This window comes from Girardinichthys multiradiatus, chromosome Y, assembly GCF_021462225.1.
Source record: "Girardinichthys multiradiatus isolate DD_20200921_A chromosome Y, DD_fGirMul_XY1, whole genome shotgun sequence".
Lineage (NCBI taxonomy): Eukaryota > Metazoa > Chordata > Actinopteri > Cyprinodontiformes > Goodeidae > Girardinichthys > Girardinichthys multiradiatus.
This window is the reverse complement of record NC_061818.1, coordinates 7,657,680-7,684,449: the sequence shown is the minus strand read 5'-3', so window position 1 is coordinate 7,684,449 and position 26,770 is coordinate 7,657,680. Positions and strand designations below refer to the sequence as shown.

Sequence of the window (26,770 nt, the reverse complement as noted above, 5' to 3'; positions counted from 1 at the left end):
GTAACACTGAAACAGAGTCTACAGAAACAAGTACTTGTGAAAATTACTTTTTTGCCAATAAACTAATTAGTGTTTTTCAAGCATTCAACCAAACCTGGTAAAACAGGTGGAACAATTTGAGGTAAAGGTGAGATGGTGGAATGTTCTCTTGGCCTTTCTACATCCTCCTGCAGATGATTTAGTTGCATGCGCTCCTGTAACATCATATTGTTATTTAATGTGCAAGAATAGAAGTGCTTTTTAAGACAGAATTGAAGGTTTTTGCTCTGTACCGTGACACACACCTTCAGGATCCTTTGCTCCAGCTGCCTCAGGTTCTCGGTTCGTGACTGAATATTTCTTAGTCGAGCCTCGTGCTCCGACTCCACACGTTTCGCCTCCTGGAATGCTCGTTCACCCTCCTCATACTTCTCTGCTGCAAGCTGTGAGCAACAACAGTTTAGTCAAAAGTCAAACCTTTGCAGCCTTCGGGGGTGGGAATAGGGAGCGAATCACCTTGCTGAAGGCCTCGACCTCTTGGGACTGTGTTTTGAGTCTCAAAGCCATACTATTTGTTGTTTCCCTCTCTCTGTCCAGTTCTTCCCTGAGTCTTGCCAGAGTCTCTTTCTCCTGTGTCACAACCAGCTCCTTCTGTTTTAGTTCAGCCATTTGAAACTTGAGGTCAGCTTGTTCCTGCAAAGCAAACAAAAAACATTTATGGAAAACTGGATTTCCTTCCTCAAGAAGTACAGCAGTCTAATAAAGCAACAAAAAAAAAAAAAGATTGTGAGACTCACTTGTGCCAGACTGATGATGGATCCTTCTCTCCTCTCTAAGAGACTGTTGACCTCCCGTTCGGCTCTGTCTTGCCTCTGTTTCTCTTGAGCACGGAAGTGAGCCCACTCTGCTGCCAGCTTCCTCCTCTCCTCTGTACACTGCTGCATCACCAATTTCTGCTCCTCCAGCAATGAACTCTGAGGGGCAGAGAGACGCAGGAGACGGGGTGAAGTTGAAAAACATCCCTGCTGCTTGAGTTACAACACAGATATTTGTCAGTCTCACCTTAGCTCTATCCAGCTCCTCCCTCTCCATACTGATCTGCATGGTGAAGACGCGTCGCTTTTCCTCCAGGCCTTTCTGGGTGGACTTGGCTTTGGCCTGCTCCGCCGTTACCTTCCAGCGTTCCTGAAGCAAATAAAAAACTAGCCTCACGTTAATTTTGAGGATATGCGGTTCCTTGCTAAACAATTGGACATTTCCACACAACATCAAACTACTGATGACTTCTTGATCCAGTCTATTATGACTGCTCACCTTCTCCAACTGCCTTTGCTGCTCACTGATTTGAGTGTCCATCCTGGAAATGATTTCCTTGAGGCAAGCTCTCTCCTCTGCCATGGCTTTCTGCTGCTGGGCCAGACGGTCTTGCATCACTGGATTTGGAGAAGGATGTGAACAAGATCCTGGTGGTTACACTCATAGTTTTTAGTCCTGATTTTTTTTTGATGATTCCATGTGGATGTATGAGTGCGTACTTCGAAGCTGCTCGTCCCGGTGCCGTGCCCCTTGCTCCAACCCGTGGGCGGTGTACTCGTGTGTGCTCTCCACTCGAGAAGAGAGCTCTCCAAGTCGGGAAGAGAACTGCTCCATCTGCCCAATCACCCCTGTGAGAGATCTGTACAAATACAGTGGAGTCACAAGTGGAAAGTAGACCTGGATTAGTTTGGAAGTTGCTATAAAAAATGTATGTCAGGAAAGCTAGAAAAGAGAAAAACAACTTTGCTTTAGTTCTCAGGCCATGTTTCTCAAACGGAAAAAGGAGTTCTGCTCCCTTCCTGGTTGGTGGTCAGTGTTGTAAATATGAATCTGAGAATATTATTTAATATTAATATTTCAATATTAATATTTTACCAAATAATATTCCGGTCTGTTAAGGATTGTCCTGTGAATACCAGCCCCATTAAGGCGATGGTATTAGGACAGAATAGAAAGGTGTGAGACGAGCTCTGGCATTATTGAACAGCATAAACTCTGCACACATATGGAATGAATTCACACAATTTCTTAAAATACAAGAATTTATTAACAAAAATAAGTCAACTCAAAGTCAAACATATTTCAATCAACAAACTCTTTACTATGCTAAAACAATCCAACTAAACTACCAAGCAGAATTAAAGAATAATGAAGACTAATGGACTATGTACAATATAAACAAGTTGATTAAAGATGATTAGAAATCATGACCAAAAAGAGTGATGCAACATTACCATGCAATGTTTATGTTTGAGAACCAAGGATTATCTTGAAGAATCTGGAAGTGAAGTTAAGTTAGTCTTGGAACTAACTTAGAAAATAATCAGCAACATTTAGACAACCCTTCACAATGCAAGATAAGATTAAATATTATTTTAATAAAATAATGTTTTAAATAATGATCTGCTGAATAAAACCAACCTCCTGGATGACTAATTCTCAACGGTGTCTAATTAACTGCCTTTATTTATTAAAATAATATTTGAAGAAATATTATTGAGTATTTTGGAAAAGAGCCAAATCTTTCTGGAGAAATGGGGCTTAATGGTGTTTACTTAGTTATCAACTCTAGCAAATGATGTTCAGGGACTATTATTCACTAGCTTGAAAACTAACAACCTTTCTGTTGACTAGCCCTAATGCTAGCACACGTGTTCTTACCGGCTGGCCGTTGGGCTAACAAAGAAGCTAGCTAAAGTGCTAAGGTAGAGATAGCTTAGCGCCAGAATCAACACATACCTTTAAAATACCAGGGTTAAAATGCATAAGCGCTGATGGCGCGTTATGAGCAATGTTCTGGTTAAAACCACCCTTTAAATAAAGTTTATCTTAGCTTCAAAACATACAAAGAACACAAACCGGCTTGTGTGCTACAGGTAGCATGCTAGCACCAAGATAGCCGAGTTCCACAAAACAAACTTCATAACATGAAAACGTTTAGATGATTTCACCCTAAAACAATCTGTTAATCTGCCCAAAACCCAACCTCTGAACCTGTTGAGGGAATGTTGTCCAAGGGCGAAGTTTGAAGAAGATATCCGTCGTGAACAAAGAGTTAGCTTCCCGCTAACTTCTTCAGTTTCTTCCGATCCGAAGGTGCGTTCGTTCTGTGAACAAAGGTTAGCTTCCCGCTAACTTCCTCAGTTTCTCCCGATCAGAAGGTGACCAGCTGTTCGTTACCGTAAACACGGTTGCGGCCGTCGTCTTTCCTCCAGACTCGGCTTGTCAAAACAGCTTCTCCACCGGCTTCTCTCGGAACACCGTTTGCTTCTGTGGGGCCTCGAAGAGAAAATGTAAGCAACTCTTACACCTTAATTTCCCCGTTCATGAATGAAAATAACGGATACACAGACAGTATTTCATTCTACTTAACCTTTGCATATGATTGGTGATCGGTCCTTGGATCCAGTTGAATTTATGTCTTTTTACCAGCAAAAGACATTCAACGCGCTTTCCCCTCCTATCCGGTTCCTATGGAGAGCCGGGTGGAAGAGAAAGACTTGTGGGTATTTTCGCCACAGGAAGTCCGCAGTTACCCCCTTTCCTGGCTGTGCTGGAAGAAGGTTAATGCACTTTATTTTGAAAGGTTCCAGGAAAGTATGTACCGGAGTTTTAGTGTTGAAAACCCATGGCTGTGTGGTCCCAACATCAGTCTCTGCCTGAGTTCAAGTATCTTCGTGTCTTGCTCAGAAGTGATGATAGGACGAAGTGGGGGATGGATCGACGGTTTGGAGTCTTGTCTGCAGAAATGATGGCCCTGATCTGGTCTGTCTTAGTGAAGAAAGAGCTGAAGCCCAAAAAGCGAAGCTATCAGTTGTAACGCTCTGACTACCAGCCCATCCCGGACTGAAAGAACATAATTCCAGAAACAAGCAGATACCAGCGGCTGAAATGGGCTTCCTCGGTAGGAAGGCTGGACTCAGCCTTAAACATAGGTTGAGGAGCTTAGAGTAGAGCCGCTACTTCTCCACATCGAAAAGAGTCAGCTTAGGTGGTTCTGGGCATTTTATGGTAACTACCTTTGGACATTTTATCAGCAGGTCGCACACAAAGCAGACTCTGATTCAAACTCAGAAATCACTGTAACCCTTTCTGGCCAGGAATGGCTTGGGATTCCCCAGAGTAAGCTAGAGAGTGGAGATGGGGATGAGGGTGTCTCACCTGGTTTGAGATGTTGCACTTGTAACAGCATCAATCTCTTCATCCTTTAATCTCTTCAGCCTCTGAAGCTGATCCTCCAAGCTGTTCCACCCTTTATTGCACATAAAGGGTGGAACGATTTGATCTGATGTAGTTGGAAAATAAAGACCTTACCTAGTGTCTCCGACAGATGGGAAAGTTTCCTCTCTGTCTCTGAAAGTTTGTGTCTTGTCTTGGTTACTGAAAACAGGATTGTTGTAATGTTCAATACTAAGAATCACAATCTCTCAGGTCAGCCAGTGTTCCTCTCAGTGTTGAGTGTAATACCTGACAACCGACTCTATCTGTAGAGAGTCCTTCTGCTTGGAAGCTTTTGCCTCCGACAGAGCCTTCTTCCTGCTCAGCGCCCCATCCAACCAGTCATGCTGCTCCTCCTCATCTTTCCTCTTGTCTTTAGAAACCTCAGATCTGCTCTGATTGGAGTTCGGAGCATCTCCTGTCATTTTTGCAATAGATGTGGCTTGACTTTCGGTTAACAAAGACTTTCTCACGAGAACAGGAGAGGAGGGGGCTTTTGGAGATGCCGCTGAACTTTTCATTGCTTTGGAACCTTCTTCTAAATAGTCAAACTCGTCATTTGTTGTCAAACCAATCCATTCTGCTGAGCCTCGGTACCGGCTGGTTGTCGTGGTGCTGGGATGTGGTTTCTTCTCTGGGGTCGAGTCTCTGACATCCTCTGTAGAAAATCTAACCATACAAAGAAAAGACGAAAAACAATATTTGTTTAACATAAAATCAGGGGCACCTCTGGGACGTTTTCCAAAGATGGAGCGACTTAGAAAATTTGACAAATTTTACACAAGGTCATCATAAAATTATGGAAGATATCTTTACTGACCAAGCTATCTGGATGGATGATAGATAGATAGATAGATAGATAGATAGATAGATAGATAGATAGATAGATAGATAGATAGATAGATAGATAGATAGATAGATAGATAGATAGAAATAAATCTTGAAATGAATTAAATAAAATAAGATGAAAATTTATTTTAACATAATTATTTAGTTTTATTTCATGGGGATATTTATTTATTTCATGGAATATTTATTAATAATTTATCAATAGCAGTATTTATTTATTTAATTTTGAATGAAACGGCTCTCCACAGAAGCTTGCCCTATCTTAAATTTCTAAGAAAACAAAGATGCATAGAAGACTGTCTGGCCACGAGGGGGCAGCACCTTTATAAGGCTGGGGATTGCTGCCCCTAAGCCCCCTAGGTGGTGCCACTTTATGAAATTCTGACAAAAAAAAAAAAACATGAAGGCTGGAGACACCTGACAGACTGTCTGCGGGACTGGCGCCCCTCGGGGGTGGACAACATTGTGGGCTGGTAGGACCCAAATGTGACGTCATCTTCCACAAATGGATCTGATGAACAGAAACATGGTTAGATCTTTAATATTTCATAACAGCAACTGCTTCCAAATATTCCAACAACAAAAATTTGAATGTTTTCCCACCTTTCAGACTAGAGTTTTTTTCCTGCGGTAGCTTTTCGTCCCTCCTCTCACCTGTGGGTGGTCGCTCCAGGGCTTGGGCTGAGGTCTCCAGAATATCTTGGATTCTGGTACGTGGTCTCTGAGGGGCATCGCTCCTGGAAATATAAAGAAGAAGAGATAGCAAATAATGTTAGGAATCAAATTCAGTCAGCCAAGTAAAAGAAATTGGAAAAGACTGGTAGTGTGTTGGGAAAACATTGTCTTAGTTAGCTCTGAGCTGCACAACAAAGCCCAAGGCTCATAGTAATTATTTATCATGTGAGCACTATAAATAAGGAGAACACAAACAGTTAGACAAAGCGAAAACTAAGCTGTTCCTACTCCTTGGAAGACCAAAGTGGAGCTTCTTTTTTCTTGGCATCATTTTTGGGTCTCTTAAATCCAAGCGCGTCAAGCAGGTCATCCTTGTCATCCCTTTTAGACGTCTTTGCTGATGAAGAGACAGAAACATTACGAGCTTCACTCAGAGTTCGCTAGATAGCTGAGAAACGAAATCCTTGAGTGTGCAGCTCACTCATTTGGCTCTTGAGGACAGAAGATGCTGATGCAGACGGCACAGATTTGTCAGACTTGCTCTGCTGGGGTTTAGGTTTGGGCCTGGTTTCATCTGGAAGCAGGTCATCAAGCGAATCACCCAGGAGGTCGTCTGGATCTGCAGGCGTAAGAAGACTTTAATAATGAATCGTGTTTGTGCACATCAAAGTGAAAAGCAGTAAATGAGATACAGAGACCTAGAACCTTCTTGTTTCACAAATCAAGAAAGATGCAGATTTTGTTTTTATAGATCAAAAACCTGAATACATTTAAGCATCCAGACAGAGACCTCTGGTAGCTTCTGTTGAGGTTGCACATACATTCTCTTTAGGTCTGAGAACATCAAAACAAACTTATTCTAAAATCAAGAATACTACTATTAACGCCTAAATGAACCTTTCACTTAAAACAAATTAAACTAAAAAATTAAATGTTGTTATAGCTCATATTATGAAGGTTTCCTCAAAGAGCCGTTGTAGATGCTGATGGCTGTGGGCAGGAAGGATCTCCTGTAGCGCTCCGTCTAATAACCCTGAACACGTCACAAAATTCACACTTAAAAAGGCTCAAGGTTTCCCTGTGTTTTTTGCCAAGTTATCAGAAGTAGCTGAGATTTTAAACTGTAAAGCAATTTGTAAATTACAAAAAAACATCTGAGACTTCAGACGCTTCAGGTCTTGGTCCTGTTAAATGTCAAAAGCTTTTGAAACAAGTCGAGGAAATTGCAACAAAAACGGGTTAAAATTTGCTGAAAACGTTTTTATTTTTCCTTTAAAAGTTCATCCATGTTGAAATTGAGACAAAAACATAATCAGGATTCGACATTTCCCTTCTCTGTAAATTTGGCAGAACAAATTCTTTGAAACATCTTTATTTAAGGCCAAGGCATGAATAAATATAAGATTTGAGAGATGTTCCACTTTGTAACACTTTGAAAATCTGAAACCTCCAGATTTAGATGTTTGTAAATCCATCCAGTTAACAGCCAATGACATTACTAATGAAACAAGATGTTAATAAAGGACAATGCCCCACACATATTGTGGCACATTTACAGAGCCTTACTAAAGTATTCAAAAAAGGATCAATATTTTCACATTTTGTCATGTTACAACCACAACCTTCAATGTACTTCATTAAGATTTTAGGTAAAAGACCAACAAAAAGCGACAAGGTGATAAAGTTGTGGCAAAGTTTAAAGCAGTGTTTGGTTCTAAAACAATATTCCAAGCTTGAAAAAAGTATAACACAACTGCAGACCTACAAGGACAGGTCAGAGAGATACAATGATAATCCCAGAAGCAGCCAAAAAGTTCTCCTCCGTATCTGTCCTGGGTCCAGGGGGGCAGGTCTGTGTCTCCTCACACTCACTATACACTTGCATATTTTTATGGAGAAACCTTGTATGCACATGCGCGCTGAATGTTAAAAGATACACAAATGTTCTATATTGAGCCGCATTTACCACTAAATACATCTTGCATTCATAAGTACTGTGCACCTTTCGATAAAAAAAGCTGGTAATACCAACATTTCTGCAGGTGTAGAAGCAAGCAGGGTGTTATCTTGTATTCTCTTCATCCATCTTTCTTCCCTCCATTCTATTCTTCTCTCCCCTTTTCCGTTTTGCCCCCCTTTCTCTCTTTCGTGCTTCTTTTTTTTTCCTTTCCATTTCTGTCTCCGTATCCGTAACAACTGAAATAATCCCAAAGCAGTTTCTAATTGAGCTTTACAGCGTTAGCTGTAATGCTCCACTTGTGAAAGTAAATCTGTTGGGCTTTTTCTTGGCACTCAGACAACAATTCTGAGCGCTACTCTGCCAGACAGATCACAGTAAAAAAAAAAAAAAAGAAGAAGCGGCCAAAAAGTTCATTATAACTCTGGAGGAGCTGCAGAGAGCCACCACTCACACGAAAGTCTCTTAACAAGACAACTATTAGTTGTGCCCTCCACGAATCTGGTGTCTGAGACTGGTAAAAAATATTTTTTATTTTTTTAAAGAAAGCCACTATCTTTTTCCTTCCATGTTACATTTATGAATAACCATGTGTTGGTCTATCATATATCACCACATTTAACTATAGAAAGGTGCACCACTCTAAACTCAGCAACACTGTTACCCACACCTGAAGATGGAATTCAACATGATTGTCAGGAATTAGCAGAAAAAGAAGCAAAAACAAGAAGTGATTTACCTCTTTTGCACAGCAAAATAGTTTATCTAGATGGTTCCTCTATAAAAGATGAGAGGGGGAAGACACAAACAGGATATGCAGTGGTGTCAAGAGATACAGTGTTAAAAGCGGAGCAATTACCTTCACATTATTCTGCACAAGCTGCAGAGTTAATTGCGCTATCCGAGGCCTTCAAACTATTTGCAGATGAAGAAGTAACTATTTATACTGATAGTCAATATGCATTTGCAACAGTGCATACATTCGCTCAATATTGGAAAAATAGGGGCATGGTAACATCTACTGGAAAACCAGTAACGCATGCTGATTTATTAAAAAACTTATTGAAATCAGTACACCTCCCTAGAAAATTAGCAGTTTGTAAGTGTGCAGCACACACTTCTGGCACGCGTGATGTCATAAAAGGGAATGCATTTGCAGATAAGACAGCAAAAGCGGCTGCAGCAGGACAAATCAAAATATTAGTAATGGAAAAACAACATAATATAGACAATATTGTGTTAAAAGAGATGCAACAACAAAGCCCACCACAGGAGATAGAAATGTGGAAAAAACATGGAGCTGTATTAAAAGATTAAATCTATATGTGACCAGATAATAAGCCTATCTTACACATGTCTCAACAGGGGGTATGGTAGGACAGATACATCAATATTATAGAACATATGGATTTAATTCTTATTCAAAACATTTTTGTAGAACATGTTTAACATGTGCAAGACACAATCCTCAAGGGAATTTAAGACCACGAAGGGGACAATTTCCAAAACCAAAATACCCTTTCCAAACAATTCATATGGATTTTATTGAGTTAAATCACAGTGAAGGGAAAAGGTTCTGTTTAGTCATTATAGATGCATTTTCTAAATGGATAGAACTATTTCCAACTAAACATCGAGATGCCTTGACTGTTGCAAAAGCACTGTGTAAAGATATCATTCCCAGATATGGGATTCCAGAGAAAATATATAGTGACAATGGAGCCCATTTTGTAAATCAAATAATAAAGAAAATAGGAATTATGTTTCACATAAATCTGAGAAACCATTGCGCTTACCACCCTCAAAGTGCTGGATTAGTAGAAAGAATTAATGGGACTATAAAGAACCGCCTGAAAAAGTGTATTGAAGAGACAGGACGACCATGGACACAGTGTCTGGATCTAGTAAAACTATATATAAACATTACAAGTACCTCAGGGCTAACACCCTATGAAACGTTATTTGGAAGACCAGATTACCACAGTTCAAAAATCAGTGGGAGTTAGATGAAGAAGCCAACCTAGCTGATTATATGAGGAGTATGTTAGAAAAACAACAGAAACAAAATCAAACTAATGAGGAATGTTTTATTTCCCAGCAGGAAAACCAACTAGTGGAACCAGGAGACTGGGTGTTAATAAGGAGTGTAAAGAAGAAACATTGGTATTTCACCTAAGTGGGAGGGCCCATATCAGGTACTACTAACGACTCCCACGGCAGTAAAAATAGCTGAGAGATCAACTTGGATTCACCTTACACATTGTAAAAAGGTCATTTCGGTTGAAAGCTCCGCCAGGGGAAGTGATTTACAGACTGATAATAGGGTGGACCCAGACATTTAGAGGCTGGAGAGACCCGAAAGTCAGTGAAGAAAATTAAGACACTGGAACCACTTAGAGGAGTAAAATTTCAGCCGAAATGATTTCTAGATGGATGAACAATGCTTTCCGATGCTGGGTGTTTATATTTTTCCTCATATTGACTTTTTTTTTTATTTTTCTGGTATTTCTGGGAACCAGTCAAGATGAATCAGGATGTAACAACACCTGCTATGAATCATATGAAACAAGTAGCGCTAAATCAAGGAAGGCAAGATAACCTAACTATGTGTACTAAACAAACTTCTTATACTTATGGCATTCAAGTGTGCATGAAATCTAAAACCACAGCTGTGGTGCTGATCCCACTCATTAGCTTGACCAAACGAGGAAGGAAAGGGCAGGATTATAGAAGTTATAAATGGTACTTAACTAATGACAGAAGAGACACCTCATGGTCCATGATGGTAGCTGATGAAGGAAATAATTGGACACCAGAGTGGGGCACCACTGCTTATGCTAGTCATCAAAAGAAGTTGTTTAAGCTCCATAAAGCTGATAATGCATCCAGGTAACCATTAACCTCATGCATAACTCTCTATTTCCTCCCGACTACGTTTCATCAGGAGGAAAATGTTGGGGTTTTCTCCTGTGGGTTTGGGTTTCAGGATCAGACCCAAATTTTGACCTTTTTGTTTGTGAAGTAAAAACTGAAACGATTCTCTCCCCTAAGACTACAGCGAAAATTATGTTAGGAAATTTAACTACAGATGACTGGTTCCAGGTTATTACTGGAGTTTCAGGAACAAATAATAACTGGTTATTGATGGTAGAGCAAGCGGCTAACATGACTAAAAGAGATTGTGTTGTATGTATGGGTCCCAGGCCTTTATTACAAATAATTCCAGCTGTGATACCACAACCCTGTGTGATGGAAGTAATGAATCGAACTAATCCTAATGAAATGTGTCAGCACTGGGATTCTGTTTGTCCTGTAACCACAGCAGATAAGGATAAGCCGGTATTCCATAAACGGGTCACCAATGGAAACTACACATGTATAAATATGACAGAGAGAGGCAATAAATTGGGAAATCTCACTGCAGTATGGTGTACTGCAATTATAAAAGTAAATAAGTATTTTAAACCAGTCTCTAGAGGAGACATTTGGTGGTGGTGTGGTGACGACAGGTTGTTTGATCGATTACCTTCAAATGTAACAGGACTCTGTGCTCTAATTACTTTATTGTTACCAGTTTCAGTATATCCTATGTCAATAGATGAGGTAATACGTGGACTATCTAGTGTAACCCCACATGACTGGCGTAATAGGGAGCGCAGAGCTGCAGCATGGCAGGCTGAGGGAGACCCTACTTACATTGATGCTATAGGTGTACCTCGCGGGGTGCCAGATGCATATAAATTGGATGATCAAGTATCACCAACAGATACTTGATTTGAATCAAGTATCTGTTGGTGGTGTACGTTGAACAAAAACGTAGACAGGATCAATTATATCCATTACAATGGACAAAAACTGGGAAATTGGACAAAGCGGGTTTGAACTGTCCATGACCAATTGGCTTCAACTTCCCTGATGGCATTCCAGAATAGAATTGCTGTGGACATGTTTTTAGCTGAAAAAGGAGGAGTTTGTGCCATTGTTTGAGAAAAATGTTGCACATTTATACCTAACAACACTGCGGCTGATGGCAGCCTAACGAAAGCCATAGAAGGTTTGAGATCTCTAAATGGCAAAATGAAGGAGCATTCTGGAGTAGACACCTCGATGTGGGACTCCTGGCTGGATGTCTTTGGGAAGTATAAAATTTTAGTATCATCAGTAATAATTTCCTTTGCAGTGTTTGCTGCAATTTTGACATTGTGTGGATGTTGTTGTATTCCCTGCCTTCGTTCTCTGTTTAACCGTCTCATTACCACAGCTATTTCTCCTATGGAAGATAGAGTTACTCAACTCTATCCGTTACTTGAACATCAGGATGATGGAGATGATGAGGATGTGACTGACCACTTTTCTGACCTATACCCAGATCCATTTCTATATGAACCTGTGATTTAAATGTCAGTAAGTGCCCCTGAGTGTAATTATATTTGTGCTCATGAAAAATGATCTTGCAATTAAAAATCTAAAAGAAGTGGCTGTTTGATATGAGAATATGAGCAAATATAAGATAAACAGCAGGGAAACGTTGGAAAAATTGTATATAGTTTTTATGTTTATCTTATATTCTTTTCCTTTTCTTTCATTTGACTATTTGATTTTATAACCATTCATGATGTTTGTGTGAGTAAAGAATGTGTGAGTTGTCTGCAGGCAAAGGTCATAAATGGAGCTGGGAAGGAAGCGGTCCAGTTGAGGAGGTCATAAAGATGAAGGCTGATTGCGCTAACCAGAAGATGCACTGATCCTGGAAGATGGAGAGATTGTAGAAGTGTGTTGTTAAAAGATAAAGGAGTTTATGACCTGTTTACGATGCAGCTGTTGTTTCCCATCCTTTAGAGAACAATGTTTTTGTAAATAGGGACCCCCAAAGATAATAAAAAGAGAGGTACAGGCAGATGCTGTTCAGAGCGGTGCGAGATTTATAACTGAACACATCTTGACCGTTCTCCTCGACTCGAGTATATAATTAATTCTTTGTCTCTCTCTTCTTTTTGTGATGTTATAAGTATTTTAGGTTGTTTAAACCTGACATACTTTGGATTGACTTGTTTGGACCCTTTGTAATTTACTCTGCACTTAATATTCCTCAGGCTGTTAGCGCTCTGTGTTTTTTTTTTTTTTTTGTGTTACTTGGGTAAAATTGTATTGTGTTTTGGCTTTGTGAAACCCTCTTTTGTAATAAATCCTTTTACATTCCACTTGTTTCCTCTGGAAACATCATTATGTTACCGCCCCTGAACCCCTAGAGCTGTGCTGGGCCGTAACATAAGTGGGGGCTCATCCGGGATTCTTGTTAGAGAGGATCCCTGTGTCCAGAGTTGGCGAGTTCGTCAGTAATTAGCTGCTATGCCAGTTACATTCAGTTTGGGGCACTTTCTAGCTGCACCATCTATTGAGCTTATCAATAGCTGCCGCAAGTATGAATTGCTGCAGATTGTGGACCACTTTAAAATGCAGGTCCCAAAACAGATCCTTAAATGTGAATTAAAGGCTCTATTAGTAGGTAAATTGATGGAAGCTGGTGTGATTAGAGTGCCTGATTTGCCTGAGGCTGCTGTTGCGGTGCCAATCCAATCTGCCTTACTTGAGGAGGAGCACAAACATGGCTCTGGTGTGGATTCTGAGGTGAGTTCGCAGGGAAAAATCCCTCACGCTTCCTCGTTATGATCCACTGTCTTCTGTGATCTCCGAGAGCCGAGATGGAGCTCGATTAAAGGTGCGGTTGGCACGTCTCCAAATGGAGGCTGAAGAAAAGGCCCAGGACAGGAGAGCCCAAATGGAGCTCGAAATCAGGAGACTGGAAATAGAGGCTGATAAAGCTATAAGGCTGCGCAAATTTGAGCTGGAGGCCCGGACTCGAGTGCCCTCTGCCTCTCCTGAGTCACCAGGTTCCACCTTCATGTCTGCTATGCCATTTGATGTAAGTAGGTGCATTTCTTTAGTACCTGCTTTCAAAGAATCTGAGGTTGATTCATACTTTGCAGCCTTTGAACGCATTGCTGGTGCTTTGCAGTGGCCCAGGGATACCTGGCCGCTTTTGTTACAGTGCAAATTTAATGGAAAAGCTAAAGAGGTGATGGCAGCGCTCCCCTTAAAGGATAGTTTAAATTATGAAATGGTTAAAGCTGCTGTCTTACGAGCTTATGAATTGGTACCTGAAGCTTATCGACAAAAATTTCGACAACACAAGAAAGCTATTGGACAAACATTGAGTTTGCTAGAGAGAAAGGCATCCTTTTTGATAAGTGGTGTGCTGCCTCAAAGGCTAGCCAATATGACTCGTTACGTGAGTTAATGCTGTTAGAAGACTTTAAAAAGTGCATTCCTGATCGTGTGGTGTTGTATTTAAATGAGCAGAAGGTGACCACTCTAGCGTCGGCTGCTGTTCTTGCTGATGAGTATGTGCTTACCCATAAGTCATCTTTCATTGTTAATGAAAAGACACCTATTAACTCTGTGCCGCCGTCCCAGATGGTTAAAACCGTAGTTCCAAAGGACAGCCGTGAATGTTTCTACTGTCATAAACCTGGACATGTCATCGCTGATTGCTTAGTTTTAAAATGAAAAAAAAAAACAACCAAATTCACAACAAACGAAAGGTTTTGGTTTTGTGAAGAAAGAACCCTGTAATAAGAGCACTGGTTGTGGTGACAAATTACCTGTACTGGTATTTTCAATGTAACAAGTTTAAACCTTTCTTAGTTGTACCAGACTTGACGCTTGACGATGTACACAGCTCTGATATCTCTGCTCTGACTACTGTGAAACTAAACCTGTTTTTTATTGCCAGCACACTGAAATGCAAAAAAGAGGTCAAATTACCATATTGGCTATTCATTGCACTGTTTCTTGTGGACATAAGTCAGTGATGTCTGACATGGGGACGCTGTGTCTGTAGACTTTACCAACATCAAAAACTAGAATTTCCTTTTAGAAGCAGGTATTAGCAATGAGAAACCAGCAAACTTTGATATTCATCAGGCCCTGGGGGTCTCACCTGTTCATGAACCCATGTATTGACTCTTTTGGAGGGGCTTGAGAGAGTTCTAATTACTTTATTGCCCTGTGTCACACACTTGGTCAGGAAACTGAATCAGAAGGCCGAGGGCTGATGTTGACTGGGACTTCAGTTACAGAATAACTGTTTCAGTAAGTCTCTCAATAACATTTGCTCTAAGATGAAAAGAAAATGTTTTAGAAAAGCTACAGGTAACTAAAATTATCATTTCTTTTCCTAAAATGGATTCTCTCATGATTGATGAAAACAAACACATCATCGCCAGAGTCAAATTATAACTTGGAAACAGTATACTGAGGGCTCGTAAAGTTTTTCTGTTAATTTCATTTTTTTTGTCTTACCTCTTTCTCCTGCTTTCCAGTCTGTTGACGCAGAAGTGGAAGGTTTGCTCGTTCCATCAATGTATTGAAGCACTATCTTTATTTACTTTTAGGTCTTTTCTATTTTGAACTGATTTAGACTGGCTCATATATTCAGCAAATAGGTCCTGCTGTAAAGCAAAATGAACTTACAATTCTGTCAGGTTACACAGTTCATTTATAAGGATTTCATGTGACAGGTTAATATTAAGTTGATTATACCTTTAAAATATAAAAGATGCATGTCTTTTTTTTTTAGATATATTAATGCCTGAAAAACATACAGATTATTAATAACACCATTAAACACACCCCTGTGTTTTAATTGGCTCATTTAAGGCCTTCCCTGTAACACCCTTAAACACACCCCCTGTGTTTTAATTGGCTCATTTAAGGCCTTCCCTGTAACACCCTTAAACACACCCCCTGTGTTTTAATTGGCTCATTTAAGGCCTTCCCCGTAACACCCTTAAACACACCCCCTGTGTTTTAATTGGCTCATTTAAGGCCTTCCCCGTAACACCCTTAAACACACCCCTGTGTTTTAGGGGCAAAACATCTTTGTAATGTTTCGTCAGCTTGTTGAGCTGACGACAAATGTTGTCTGGTCAGGGGGATGGACGCTTTTTTCCAGAGTGGACCAGGCTCCCCCAACACCACCGAATCTGGACATAACATCTTGTTGTTACTTTTGGGTTGTGCATCACCCTCACTAGAAAATGGAGACATCAAAACAGAATCAGAAATGGAAATCTCTGGGTCTTTACGTGCCTGTGCACGGGTGACCACACAGGCTGGGTACAGCCCGGGGTCTGAAGAGTCTGGGGTTGTCTGATTTAAGGGGTTGTCTAAAACCTCCAAACTTGGAAGTACTAGACCTCCAGCAATGTCGTTCCCCATTAACATAGCCACACCATCTATAGGCAAATCTGGGCAAACAACAACAGGAAAATATATGAATGTTAAATTTTCATCATGACATTATGGAAAATAATGAACTTTATCACAATATGCTAATTTTTTGAGAAGGACCTGTATTCTCATCCGAAGAGCGTGTCCATTCAATGGCTCGGCTGAATTGCAGACAGCAAAACCATATTTATCGAGCATGCATTAAATAGGGGTGAAAAGAAAATCGGCCCATATTCTGTGGATGGGTATGCAGAGATTAACGGTGTCAAAGTTGCATTTGAATTTTACGGCTGTTTTTTCCACGGCAGTAAAAAGTGTTATATGACAAGTGTCCGTTGAGAGGGGTAGCATTTGAACAGTTTTACGCAGCAACAGTAGAGAGAAGCAAGGTGCTCCAAACTGTGTACGGCCTTCGTCTCGAGGTCATCTGGGAGCATGAGTGGACTGAAATGACAAAAACCCACCTGGGGGTAATCAGCTTTCTTGAGAAAGTTAACGCACCCGAACCGTTATCACCCCGGGATGCTCTGTATGGTGGACGCACCTGCGCAATGAGACTGAGGTACACAGCGGGGCCGGATGAAACTGTACACTATGTGGATTACACATCTCTGTACCCTTATGTAAACGCCAACTGCGTTTTTCCCCTCGGTCACCCCACCATCATATGCAAAGATTTTGATGACCCCAGCAGCTACTTCGGAATAATCAAAGATGTGGTCTACCCACCACGTGACCTGTTGTTCCCCGTTTTACCTTACAGAACTTCCCGAGGTAAACTTGTGTTTACTCTCTGCCGCACATGCGCTGAAATAAATAACCAGTCAGGTCCCTGCAGGCATAATGATGAGGACAGAGCTCTGACGGGTGTGTGGGTGAGTGTAGAGTTTTGTAAAGCGTTGCAGTGTGGTCATCGCCTTGCTAAAATCACAGAGGTGTGGCATTTTGAAAAGAGCAGTGACACAATCTGCAAAGGGTATATCAACACCTTCCTGAAGGGTAAACAGGAGGCTTCAGGCTACCCGTCTGAAGCAGTGGATCAGAAGAGCAAGTCAAAGTATGTAGCAGACTACAAACTCCATCAGGGTATCCAATTAGACCCTGAGCAAATCGAGGTGAACCCTGCCAAAAGGCAGATTGCAAAACTGTTTTTGGGGGAAATTTGCGCAAAGAAGTGATCTGTCTCAGACCACAGTCATCACTAACCCTGAAGAATTTTTCAGCTTCATGTTCTCGAGTAAATATAGTTAACTATTTTCATTTTTTCAACCCTGAAATGTGTGTAGTGCAATTTTAGTAAACGTGTCATCTATCCTCCAAGCAAGGCAAACAATGTGTTTATTGCAGCATTCACCACCGCTTACGCACGTTTAAAACTTCTCAGCAGCATGGAGAAGTTACAGGACAGATTGATTTATATTGACACGGACAGTTTGATTTATGTGACAAAAAGTGGTGAAACTCCTTTGGAGCTTGGAAATTATCTGGGTGATTTAACAGACGAGTTAGATGGTGACAGCATTTCGGAGTTTGCATCAACAGGACCCAAGAGTTATGCATACCAGACCAAAAACCGTAAAAAAGTAGTGATACGTGCTAAAGGCATCACTCAGACGCATGAATGCAGTGAGAGGGTCAATTTTGACAGCATCAAAGGGCTGGTCGAGGGTTACTTACAGAAGTCAGGTGAGAGTTTCATTGAAATTCCTCAGCACACGATCAGGAGGGATAAAAAGAAATTCTGCTTGACAAAGGCAACATTTCTTAAAAAGTTTCGATTGGTCTATGATAAGAGACGTCTTTTTTCTGACGGGACAACTCTGCCTTTTGGTTATTAGAGCTTAAGAACAAGAAGAAAAACTAAAATAAAAAGTTCCATGGATTTACAGGAGATTGATTTTGATCCTAGATTTAGAGCACCTTTCTCATGTATGATTGTTGGACCCAGCGGCTGTGGGAAAACTTTCTTTGTAAAAAGTATTTTGCAAAATTGTAATCATGTCATGGATGTTGTTCCAGAAAATATTGTATGGATTTACACTTCTTTTCAACCCATGTATGCTGAATTGCAGAAGATGAATACAAATATTACCTTTGTGGAAGGATTGCCTCATTCTTTTGAAGATGAAAACCTGTTTCCTCCTGATCAAAATCATCTGATTATTCTAGACGATGTTATTGCTCAAGCCTCAGATGATGAAAACGTGATGAAGGTCTTTACCCAGTTTCGTCACCATCGTAATATGAGCGTCATGATGTTGACTCAGAATGTATTTCATCAGGGAAAGTACAGTCGCACCATCAGCCTGAACGCTAATTATATGGTGTTTAAAAACCCGAGAGATAAACTCCAGCTGAATATACTGGCCCGCCAAATGTTTCCATCTCAAAAGGGTCTCTTCTTGGAGAGTTTTGAAGATGTGAGGAGAGAAGCTCATGGATATTTAATCATCGATTTTACGCCTACCTGCCCAGAACATTTCAGACTGAGAACGGGCATACTTCCTCACCAGTGGCCTGCTGTGTACGTGCCCAGAACAAAGTAAGTCATCATGTCTGCACGTATAAAAAGGAATGTACCATTATTCAGAGCTTTGTACCAGGCTACTCCGCAGAAGCGCAAAAATATTCTCGCACACTGCTCACCCGACTTTCTTCGGGCTCTGTGTGAGATTGCTCTGAATATTTTAAAAGGTAACATTAAACTATCGCCCTCTCAACACCGACAATTGAAGAAACAAAGAAAAATCATTAGATTGTTGGGTGATAAAAGAACCGGAATAAAAACTAAACAGCTGGCTCTCAAAAGGCAACGAGGTGCTTTTATTCTCCCCATCTTAACGGCTCTTGCTCCCTTGATCGGTGATCTAGTGGGTGGTATAATCAGGAGATAATGTCTCTCAGAACATCGCAGAAGATGTTTCTCATTTCCCCTCATCAATTCAAGCGTCTGACCCAGTCAGACACGTCTATCAGACAGACGGCGGAGGAGAATTTGGATGCTGAAATGAGAGCGATATTAAACGAGCTCGGTTTGACTTCTTATGAAAAAATCAAGAAATACAATGCGCTATTGCAGAGGTATCTGACTCTACTAAAGCAAGGTGTGAAAGAAGAACAGTGGGTGAGTTTGACACTGCAGCGTGACACAGAGGTTCCTGAACATCAGCGGTCCCAAGAAAAACAAGGCCCGGGGCAGGACGAGGCCCCTAAAGATCAGGTTCTTACGGAAGTACTGAAAAGCCTACCTAAACATAACCGTAAAAATGCCGAGTACATTTTGAAGAAATTATCCAAAAGAAGTGACAGTTGGACTTCGCGAGGTGAATTTGTATCTGAAGGAAATGTCGTAAACGGGTCCCACATGATTGACTTGTTGAAAAATCTCATGCTACCGTTTAAAAAATCTGGAGCACCGCAACCCCGAGGATGTCCAGACTTTCTACACACCTTGTCAGAGGTAAACATCCCTATATCTTCAGTCATTAACCCTTATGCTCGTGAAGAATATAGACGTTTCAAAACAGAGGGTACATCGATTGAAAATGGGTGTACACCCCCCAGCGTTAAGCAGAGAAGAAAAAGAGGAAGAAGGCAAATAACTCATTCCACCCACTGGTCGAGATCCGAGCTGGAAGATAAAAATGCTGATGGGAGGTCAAAAAAGTCTCTTCGTAAGACGACACTACCACCCCGATGGATTACATTTTCACCATAAACCGTTATAAGAAAATGAAACATGTAGCCTATTTCTTTTATTCAATAAAATATTTATTGATTATATTTTCAAGTCTAGCTTTGTTCTCTACTTCACACACTAACATATGATGTCATTACACAAATATTAAATCATAAGAAAAAACAAACAATGAAAAAAAAAAAAGACAATTTAAATTCCATAACAATCCAGAAACATCTCCAAAGAGCATGTTCCGTGAGTATAAAATGTACAACTTTGATTAATGACACATTTCTGATATTTTTTCACAAAGTTAGATACCATTAAATCATTCTTAATCACATCTCCGGTGTATTTTGACAACACTTGCTGCAGTGATAATTCGCACGCTCTATGACATAGATAAAAAATGCAATGGTGACCGCACACAGTGGACAGATTGTTTTGTAGCTGATTATTATGATACAATATTTTTGAGGATCTGTCTTCTAAAAATGTTAGGATGCTTGACGGGTAGAACTCGAAATCCGGAGAGAATCCATAAGAGTCAAAAAAGCTGGATTGACCATTCTTATCCAAAGTCAGAGCTAACCAGTGTTTTCGAGGCATGTGCGAAGGATGTGTGTTCACAATAAAGTAGGCCGGCCCCGGGAATTTGTCAGCTAGCAGCGGGAGCTGGTCGCACGGCCACACACACCGCAAAACATATCTCCCAGCAGATGATGCAGCAGATTCTCAATTTTATGATTATTCATGTCTGATTAGATTAATAATAATCCACCAGCACACGCCTCTTTGAACCAATCTCTAAAATAGAGTCATAACAAGCGTAGATGATCAGCGTGGTGGTATGAGGCAATGGGTTTCTGAAACGCATTTCCAATCTTAAATTCCCACTGGAAACTGGAGATAGAGCATCTGTGTCCTCACCCGGGTTAAAATTAAATGTGAATAGAGAGTATCCTTGATTAAATTCCTGACGTGTTATACTCAGCGGAAGATCTTTTAGATGTCGTCCTGTAGCCGTAAACAAGTTGTAATACTCTCTCACCGAACTACCTTGGTTAAAATTGGGCTGGAAGGCCTTAGCTGGAATTTGTCTGCCATCCTTACACAAAGCTAAATATTCCATATCAAAATGATTAAAGTCAAACGGATTGAGATCGCGTGTTCCTGTAAAAGCGTCATGATCCAGTAATGCAATCACCACATACTTGGGAAAGACGCCTAAGAAAAGATTCTCTTGGTTGCACACCCTTGAATTTTCAGGGATGGAATATGTTTTTACATTGACACGTGAAAGTGGATAGAGAGCATTTGCCTTCATTAAAGCTGAAGCGTGACCCAATCGAACGGCTGGAGAGACGGAACCTTTTTTGATGGAAAGAGAGGCTCCTAATATCCTGAGTTTGAAAGTGGAGTCTCTTGCTGCCATGAGACAAAAGGCATCGTTGGCTCTTGTAAGTTTAATTTTGAGGTCAACAGAGTTTAAAAGAAGTCTCTCACAGAAAAATATGTCTGCATGCAGGGGGCCTAGGAGATGTACCTCCCTGGAATTTGCCGTAAAGCCTGCTCTGCTGTTAAGACCTTGGTTAGGGCCGTTAGTTGTAACAATAGAGTTCAGAGCCCCGGCTGTGTCTTTATAAAAAAGACCAGAGCTAAACTGGCTTTTTAAAGAATCCTCAGAAAAGTTTAACAATGTCTCAATCATGGCTCTATACGGATGTGTGGCGCTGGATTGTGAAATCAATCGATCTCCGAGAGTGACATCACACTGACTGAAGATGGTGTTTAACGGGTAGTTGATGAGCCCTACAGGTGCATCATCTGGCAGTTTTGTTCCATCCTCGTTAGTAATTTTCACTCTGAGATACAACAGCATATCGTTGAGATCCAGATACTTTTCTCCGTCTCCCGGAATGAAAAACTCAATCGGGCCTCCATCGGTGATTGCTGATAAAGGCTGGATCTCGGTGTAAATTTTATCTTCGATCGATAGCTGCGTCATCGGGGCAGAAAATAAGTCCAGCTCTGCCAGCGTGCACTCTGATGATTTGTTATGTAAAAGAGCCATTATTTAAATATATCAAAACTTGCGGAAGACTTCCTTCCTCTTCGTTTGTCAGCTCCGACTGATCTCCTTTTTTGTGCTTGTCGTTGCTTTTTAACCGTCCTTAAACGATCACCAAGGGGTCTTGTTCTGGGTCTTTAGGATAAAACCATAATTCCTGAACCTTCTTGACCTTCGGTGTGTGTAGAACCACTCATTTTACTAACGGCTCTACCGATGACATCCGAAGCGATATTTGATGCAGCCGTTTTAAGATGGGGTTTTGCAATAGCAAAAAAATAATGATCCAATTCCGCGTCCGTACATTACCGGAGCCCCATAAAAACCTGGCAGATGCCTGATTGACTTACATAGTAATTTACAAAGCGATTTGGATCACGTCTCAGACTTAGATGTGCCATGTTCTCTCTTGTCTGCTTGATGCAGTGTTGAAGGACCAGGGTAATATGAATGACGTTGGACCACTTGTTTGCTGAGTATTGGACTATCTGCATGTTGTTGGACGTCACTGTGCCTCTCCAATGGCATCGGCCATTTTGGTATCCAGGACAGCCGCTCCTACATATCCCATTGAGCATTGCGACGGATATGATGAGCGTCCCAAGTTTGACGTCACAAGACGCTATATAGGAAGTCATCCGTTCTGAACACGCTGCCTTCTGCTAGAGACCGGACTAGCAACTTAAGCGCGCTCCTTTAAGAGAAGAGCTCCTGGAAGTTCATTCATTCTCTCTCGTTGGACAACGAACAATTCATAACTGAGATTTCTGGACTAGGAAGGACAGAAATTTCACTTTGCCGATCGAAGACGTGAGCTTAACACGTAACTAAGAACACGGAGTTTCGAGAAGTCGGACCGCTACTGTGCTTCATCCCAAAGTCGACTTTTGATGGTCAGATCATATTTTCCCTTTTCGCCAAAAAGGCCAGAAGACAAAGACTGACTGTTTTTCCTGAAGTTAATTGTGGACGCACAATTAACCCCTTTCCACCTTTCCTCACTCGACCCCCCCCCCCCTCCTCCGCTCAGAAGGAAGACGACGACAAGTAAACCTATCATTTACTTTTATTCCTTTATTAGAAGGCCTGGGCAGGGTCAGAGGTTGTAGTGCGATGAGAATCGCTAGTTAGAATCTCATGTGTTCTGAATGATATGTGCATGTAACCTTGCTTATTGGAACTTTGATGTGTTGTGTTGATGTCTGAAGCCGCTGTGCTAGCTCTGTGCGTGTTTTACCACCTGAGAGTCAACGCAGGTGCGTTGTGAGACTGGACTGCTGAAATAACCTCATGGTGAAATTCCCCATTTTCCCTTGTCTTGTCTCCAACCTCACTGCTGGCTAGCTGCCGCCAAAAGTTTTATAACCCTTTGTCCGATTACAGGAAACAACAGTGGGACAATGTCTTTTAAAAGCATTTTGAGAAGGAGACGCAAACACATATGGGATATCTGTCTCCCTCCAATCTGTGGCAAGGAGACAACATCTAACAAAAAACCCCACATCCTTCCATTCCATATTTTCAGACTTGGCCAACAATACATGCGGCAGTGAACCAGAAACTTGAAAAAAATGCAGCTGTTCAGAGGTCAAAGTCACAGATAAAGCCGCCATGCGATCATTCCAGTACATGACAGAGAGGTGCACTCTCTCATTTGTAATTTTGTACCAACTGTCCTCATAATCAAAATCAGGTCCTTCAGATACATGTGAAGTACAATGCAGATCATCTGCACTCATTATCTCACTGTCAGGTGTCACAGCATTTACTGCCAATGTGACAAAATGTTGAGGTACAGGACCAACTGGAAGCTTCCACTGATATGCATATAAGGGTTGATCTGGGGCCCAATGTACTGCAGTGTAGTCATAGTCAAAGTCCTTCTGAGTGTGAACTGTCAGTCCATCAGGGTTTGAAATAATAGCAATATTTAATCTGCACATCAAATCTCTACCCATCAAATTTAAAGGACACAAAGGAGACACCAAAAAAGAATGTTTTAACTGCACTCCCTGTGGAGTGGAACACTTTAGAGGAACCGAAAAACTTTCCCTAACTGTTTCACCTGAAGCAGAGATAGAATGAACATATTGACCACTCAGTTTTGGCTGCTCTTTAATACATTTAGCTGATAAAACAGAGTGTGTCGCTCCTGAATCTACAGCAAAAGAAATTTCTTCATCCATCACCATCATAGAAAACATAGGCATTCTTTTAAAAGCAGGGTTCTGTGTATGGAGATACGTGCCTGGTAAAACTACGGAGGCACCTTCTAAGTGTAGTATGGCCTCTGTAAGCAACCTATGTGAATCAGTATCATCATGCAACTGTGTGTGTTTGTGGAACCTCACGCTCCTTAAGAGACCCCTCCTCAATGCGAGTGACAGCCAGATCCAGGGTCCCAATCATTATTTTATAAATCGCAGAGTCTAGAGAAGGAGGCACCCCTGATGCCTTTGAGGTTCCGGAACCCTTTTTTTTTTTTCCTTTTTACCTGTTCAACGGCACGTCTGCCGTCTGGCTTTTCTCCTTTATGAGGTGTAGAAAATTGCTAAAAACCACCCGCAAAACCCTGTGTTTTGCTTTAACTTATTGTTACCAATAAGAACCTCCCTGTCATTCCTTAACAGGGTGACCTGGCCCTCAGCTGATGTCCTCCCTCTCGCAACTCCGGAACCTAATTAATTAGTTAGGAGATGATGGTTAATGTGTAATATTCCCCTCCCGTAATATGGAGGTGGACTGAGGACAACGTCTCCAGGCTGGCCAGGTGTCCCTGTCCCCTCCTGCGGTCTCTGGCACTCCTGCGGTCTCTGGTCTGGGTTTATGGCCCAGACCCTTCTTGAGTTCAAAGGTGACAAGGTTATCTAGGAACAGACCAAACTGCCCTTCCTGACATCACCCTAAAAGATGGGTCTTAACCATTAAACTTCTGATAATGGCTTTTACAGCTTCTTCCTCTAACACAGATGTTCTGAGGAGTGAGATAAAAAAGGTCATACACTTTGGAACACTTACTGCAAGAATTGCCATCACAGACTCATCAGACCAAAGCACAGATTTCCACTGGTCTAATGTCCATTCCTTGTGTTCTGTAGCCCAAACAAGTCTCTTCTGCTTCTGGCATTGACCTGTTCTCTAATCTGAGCTGCTGTTAACCTGCGATTTCTGAGGCTGGTGACTCGGATGAACTTATCGTCCGCAGCAGAGGTGACTCTTGGTCCTCCTTTCCTGGGGCGGTCCTCATGTGAGCCAGTTTCTTTGTAGCACTTGATGGTTTTTGCGACTGCACTTGGGGACGCTTTCAAAGTTTTCCCAATTGTTTAGACTGACTGACCTTCATTTCTTAAAGTAATGATGGCCACTCGTTTTTCTTTACTAAGCTGCTTTTTTCTTGCCATAATACAAATTCTAACAGTCTATTCAGTAGGACTATCAGCTGTGTACTGTATCCACCTCTTGCAAAACACAACTGATGGTCCCAACCCCATTTATAAGGCTTGAAATCCCACTTATTAAACCTGACAGGGCACACCTGTGAAGTGAAAACCATTTCAGGTGACTACCTCTTGAAACTCATCAACAGAATGCCAAGAGTGTGCGGAGCAGTAATCAAAGCAAAAGGTGGCTACTTTGAAGAACCTAGAATATAAGACATATTTTCAGTTGTTTCACACTTTTCTGTTCAGTATATAATTCCACATGTGTTAATTCATAGTTTTGATGCCTTCAGTGTGAAGCTACAATATTCATAGTCATGAAAATAAAGACAACTCTATGAATGAGAAGGTGTGTCCAAACTTTTGGTCTGTACTGTAAAATCCAGATAAAATACATTAAAGTTTGGGGTTACAACATGAAAAAGTTGATTACCTGTTCTTGGCACTGTAAGCAGCTTTCCAGTCCACTGTGGCCCTGACCAGTGCTGGTGTCATTGTCCATGGTTCTGCAGCCAGTCCGTCTGCTGCCATTTTTAATTAGAAGAAAAATCCATTATTCAAAGATGCTGCAGCAGAAAATAGTTATTTTTCAAACATGAGTGCTTCAGTAGCTGCTTAACGTAAAGGTGTTGTGTATAGAACTGACTGAGGTTTTATCACTGAAGTAAACACCATATAGATCAGTAAAACCACCTGGAAACTGTTGCATATGATGTTCAGGAGCTGCTAAAAGAGGTTCTGCTGAAGTTTGCAGATATAAAAAATGTATTTATTCACTTTAGACTTCAATGTCAATAACAGCAAGTGAATTTTAATGAAGCATGCAGCTATGATACCTGTGGCTACAAAACGCTTTGTAGAAATACAATCCAATCTTAAACACGGGTGATGAACCTGCAGACCACTGAAGCCTCTGATCAGCAGCTGCTGATAGAGAAACGCATCTGGACACAGCAGCCACCATCCCGCAAACAGCTTACCAGAGTCTTTTTAAACTTGTTGAGGTAAAATAATTCTACCAGATATAACACAGGCCTCAACCCCACCCAGTCCAGATGTCGTGAGAAAGAACAGAGAAGAGCAGGAAATTCAGATTAACACACGTTTAATTTGGTAAATAAGTCCAGTGATTTCCAATGCAGAACTGAATACAAAAAGAATGATACAAAGAAAGATTACCTAAGGCCTTAGGGAGAGAGACTCAGTCAGCAAAGCTAGGCTGGGTTCACCAAGTGTTCTCTGACACCGTCAGTGTCAAAGCTTTTTTATATACCTTTGCTGACTGCTGAAACTCCCCTTTTAAGGAATTATTTACAAAGCCACGGTCTCTAATGGTGTTTTCCACTTTCCACTATAAATTAGTTACCCCCCTATGGGAGTACTTTATTTCCTATATCATGACTAACAGCCAGCATTTACTGCTCACAGCTGCTGGGAACATCCTGACCTGTGGTTAACCCTTCTTTCAGCCTGAACCCTGCTGTGACCTCTGTGACCTCTCTCTCCCAGGCTCACAATTCATGCATGCTATATTTCAGTTTTATGCATACACATGCAAACTGAACACATAGTAT

At 41.2% G+C, this 26,770-nt stretch overlaps 1 protein-coding gene across 1 annotated transcript; it reads right to left on the bottom strand.

Moving 5' to 3' along the window:
* Positions 1-1,302: 1,302 nt before the first annotated feature.
* Positions 1,303-25,727, bottom strand: LOC124864866 (fas-binding factor 1 homolog). The gene is made up of 9 exons (XM_047359826.1): positions 25,630-25,727; positions 6,239-6,393; positions 6,046-6,154; positions 5,686-5,819; positions 5,500-5,593; positions 4,483-4,902; positions 4,177-4,395; positions 1,515-1,654; positions 1,303-1,412 (listed from the first exon to the last, which is right to left on the bottom strand). The coding sequence occupies exons 1-7, from the start codon at positions 25,725-25,727 to the stop codon at positions 4,326-4,328; spliced, it is 1,080 nt and encodes a 359-aa protein (XP_047215782.1). The 3' UTR covers positions 1,303-1,412; positions 1,515-1,654; positions 4,177-4,325.
* Between the last annotated feature and the right edge of the window lie 1,043 nt (positions 25,728-26,770).

Coding starts and splice junctions, on each gene's coding strand:
- LOC124864866 (XM_047359826.1), bottom strand. CDS start 25,727: ATGGCAGCAGACGGACTGGCTGCAGAACCATGGACAATGACACCAGCA. Junction 5,594..5,685: donor AAAAAACTCTAGTCTGAAAG/GTGGGAAAACAT, acceptor TCTGTTCATCAG/ATCCATTTGTGGAAGATGAC. Junction 4,903..5,499: donor TCCCGCAGACAGTCTGTCAG/GTGTCTCCAGCC, acceptor TTGTATGGTTAG/ATTTTCTACAGAGGATGTCA.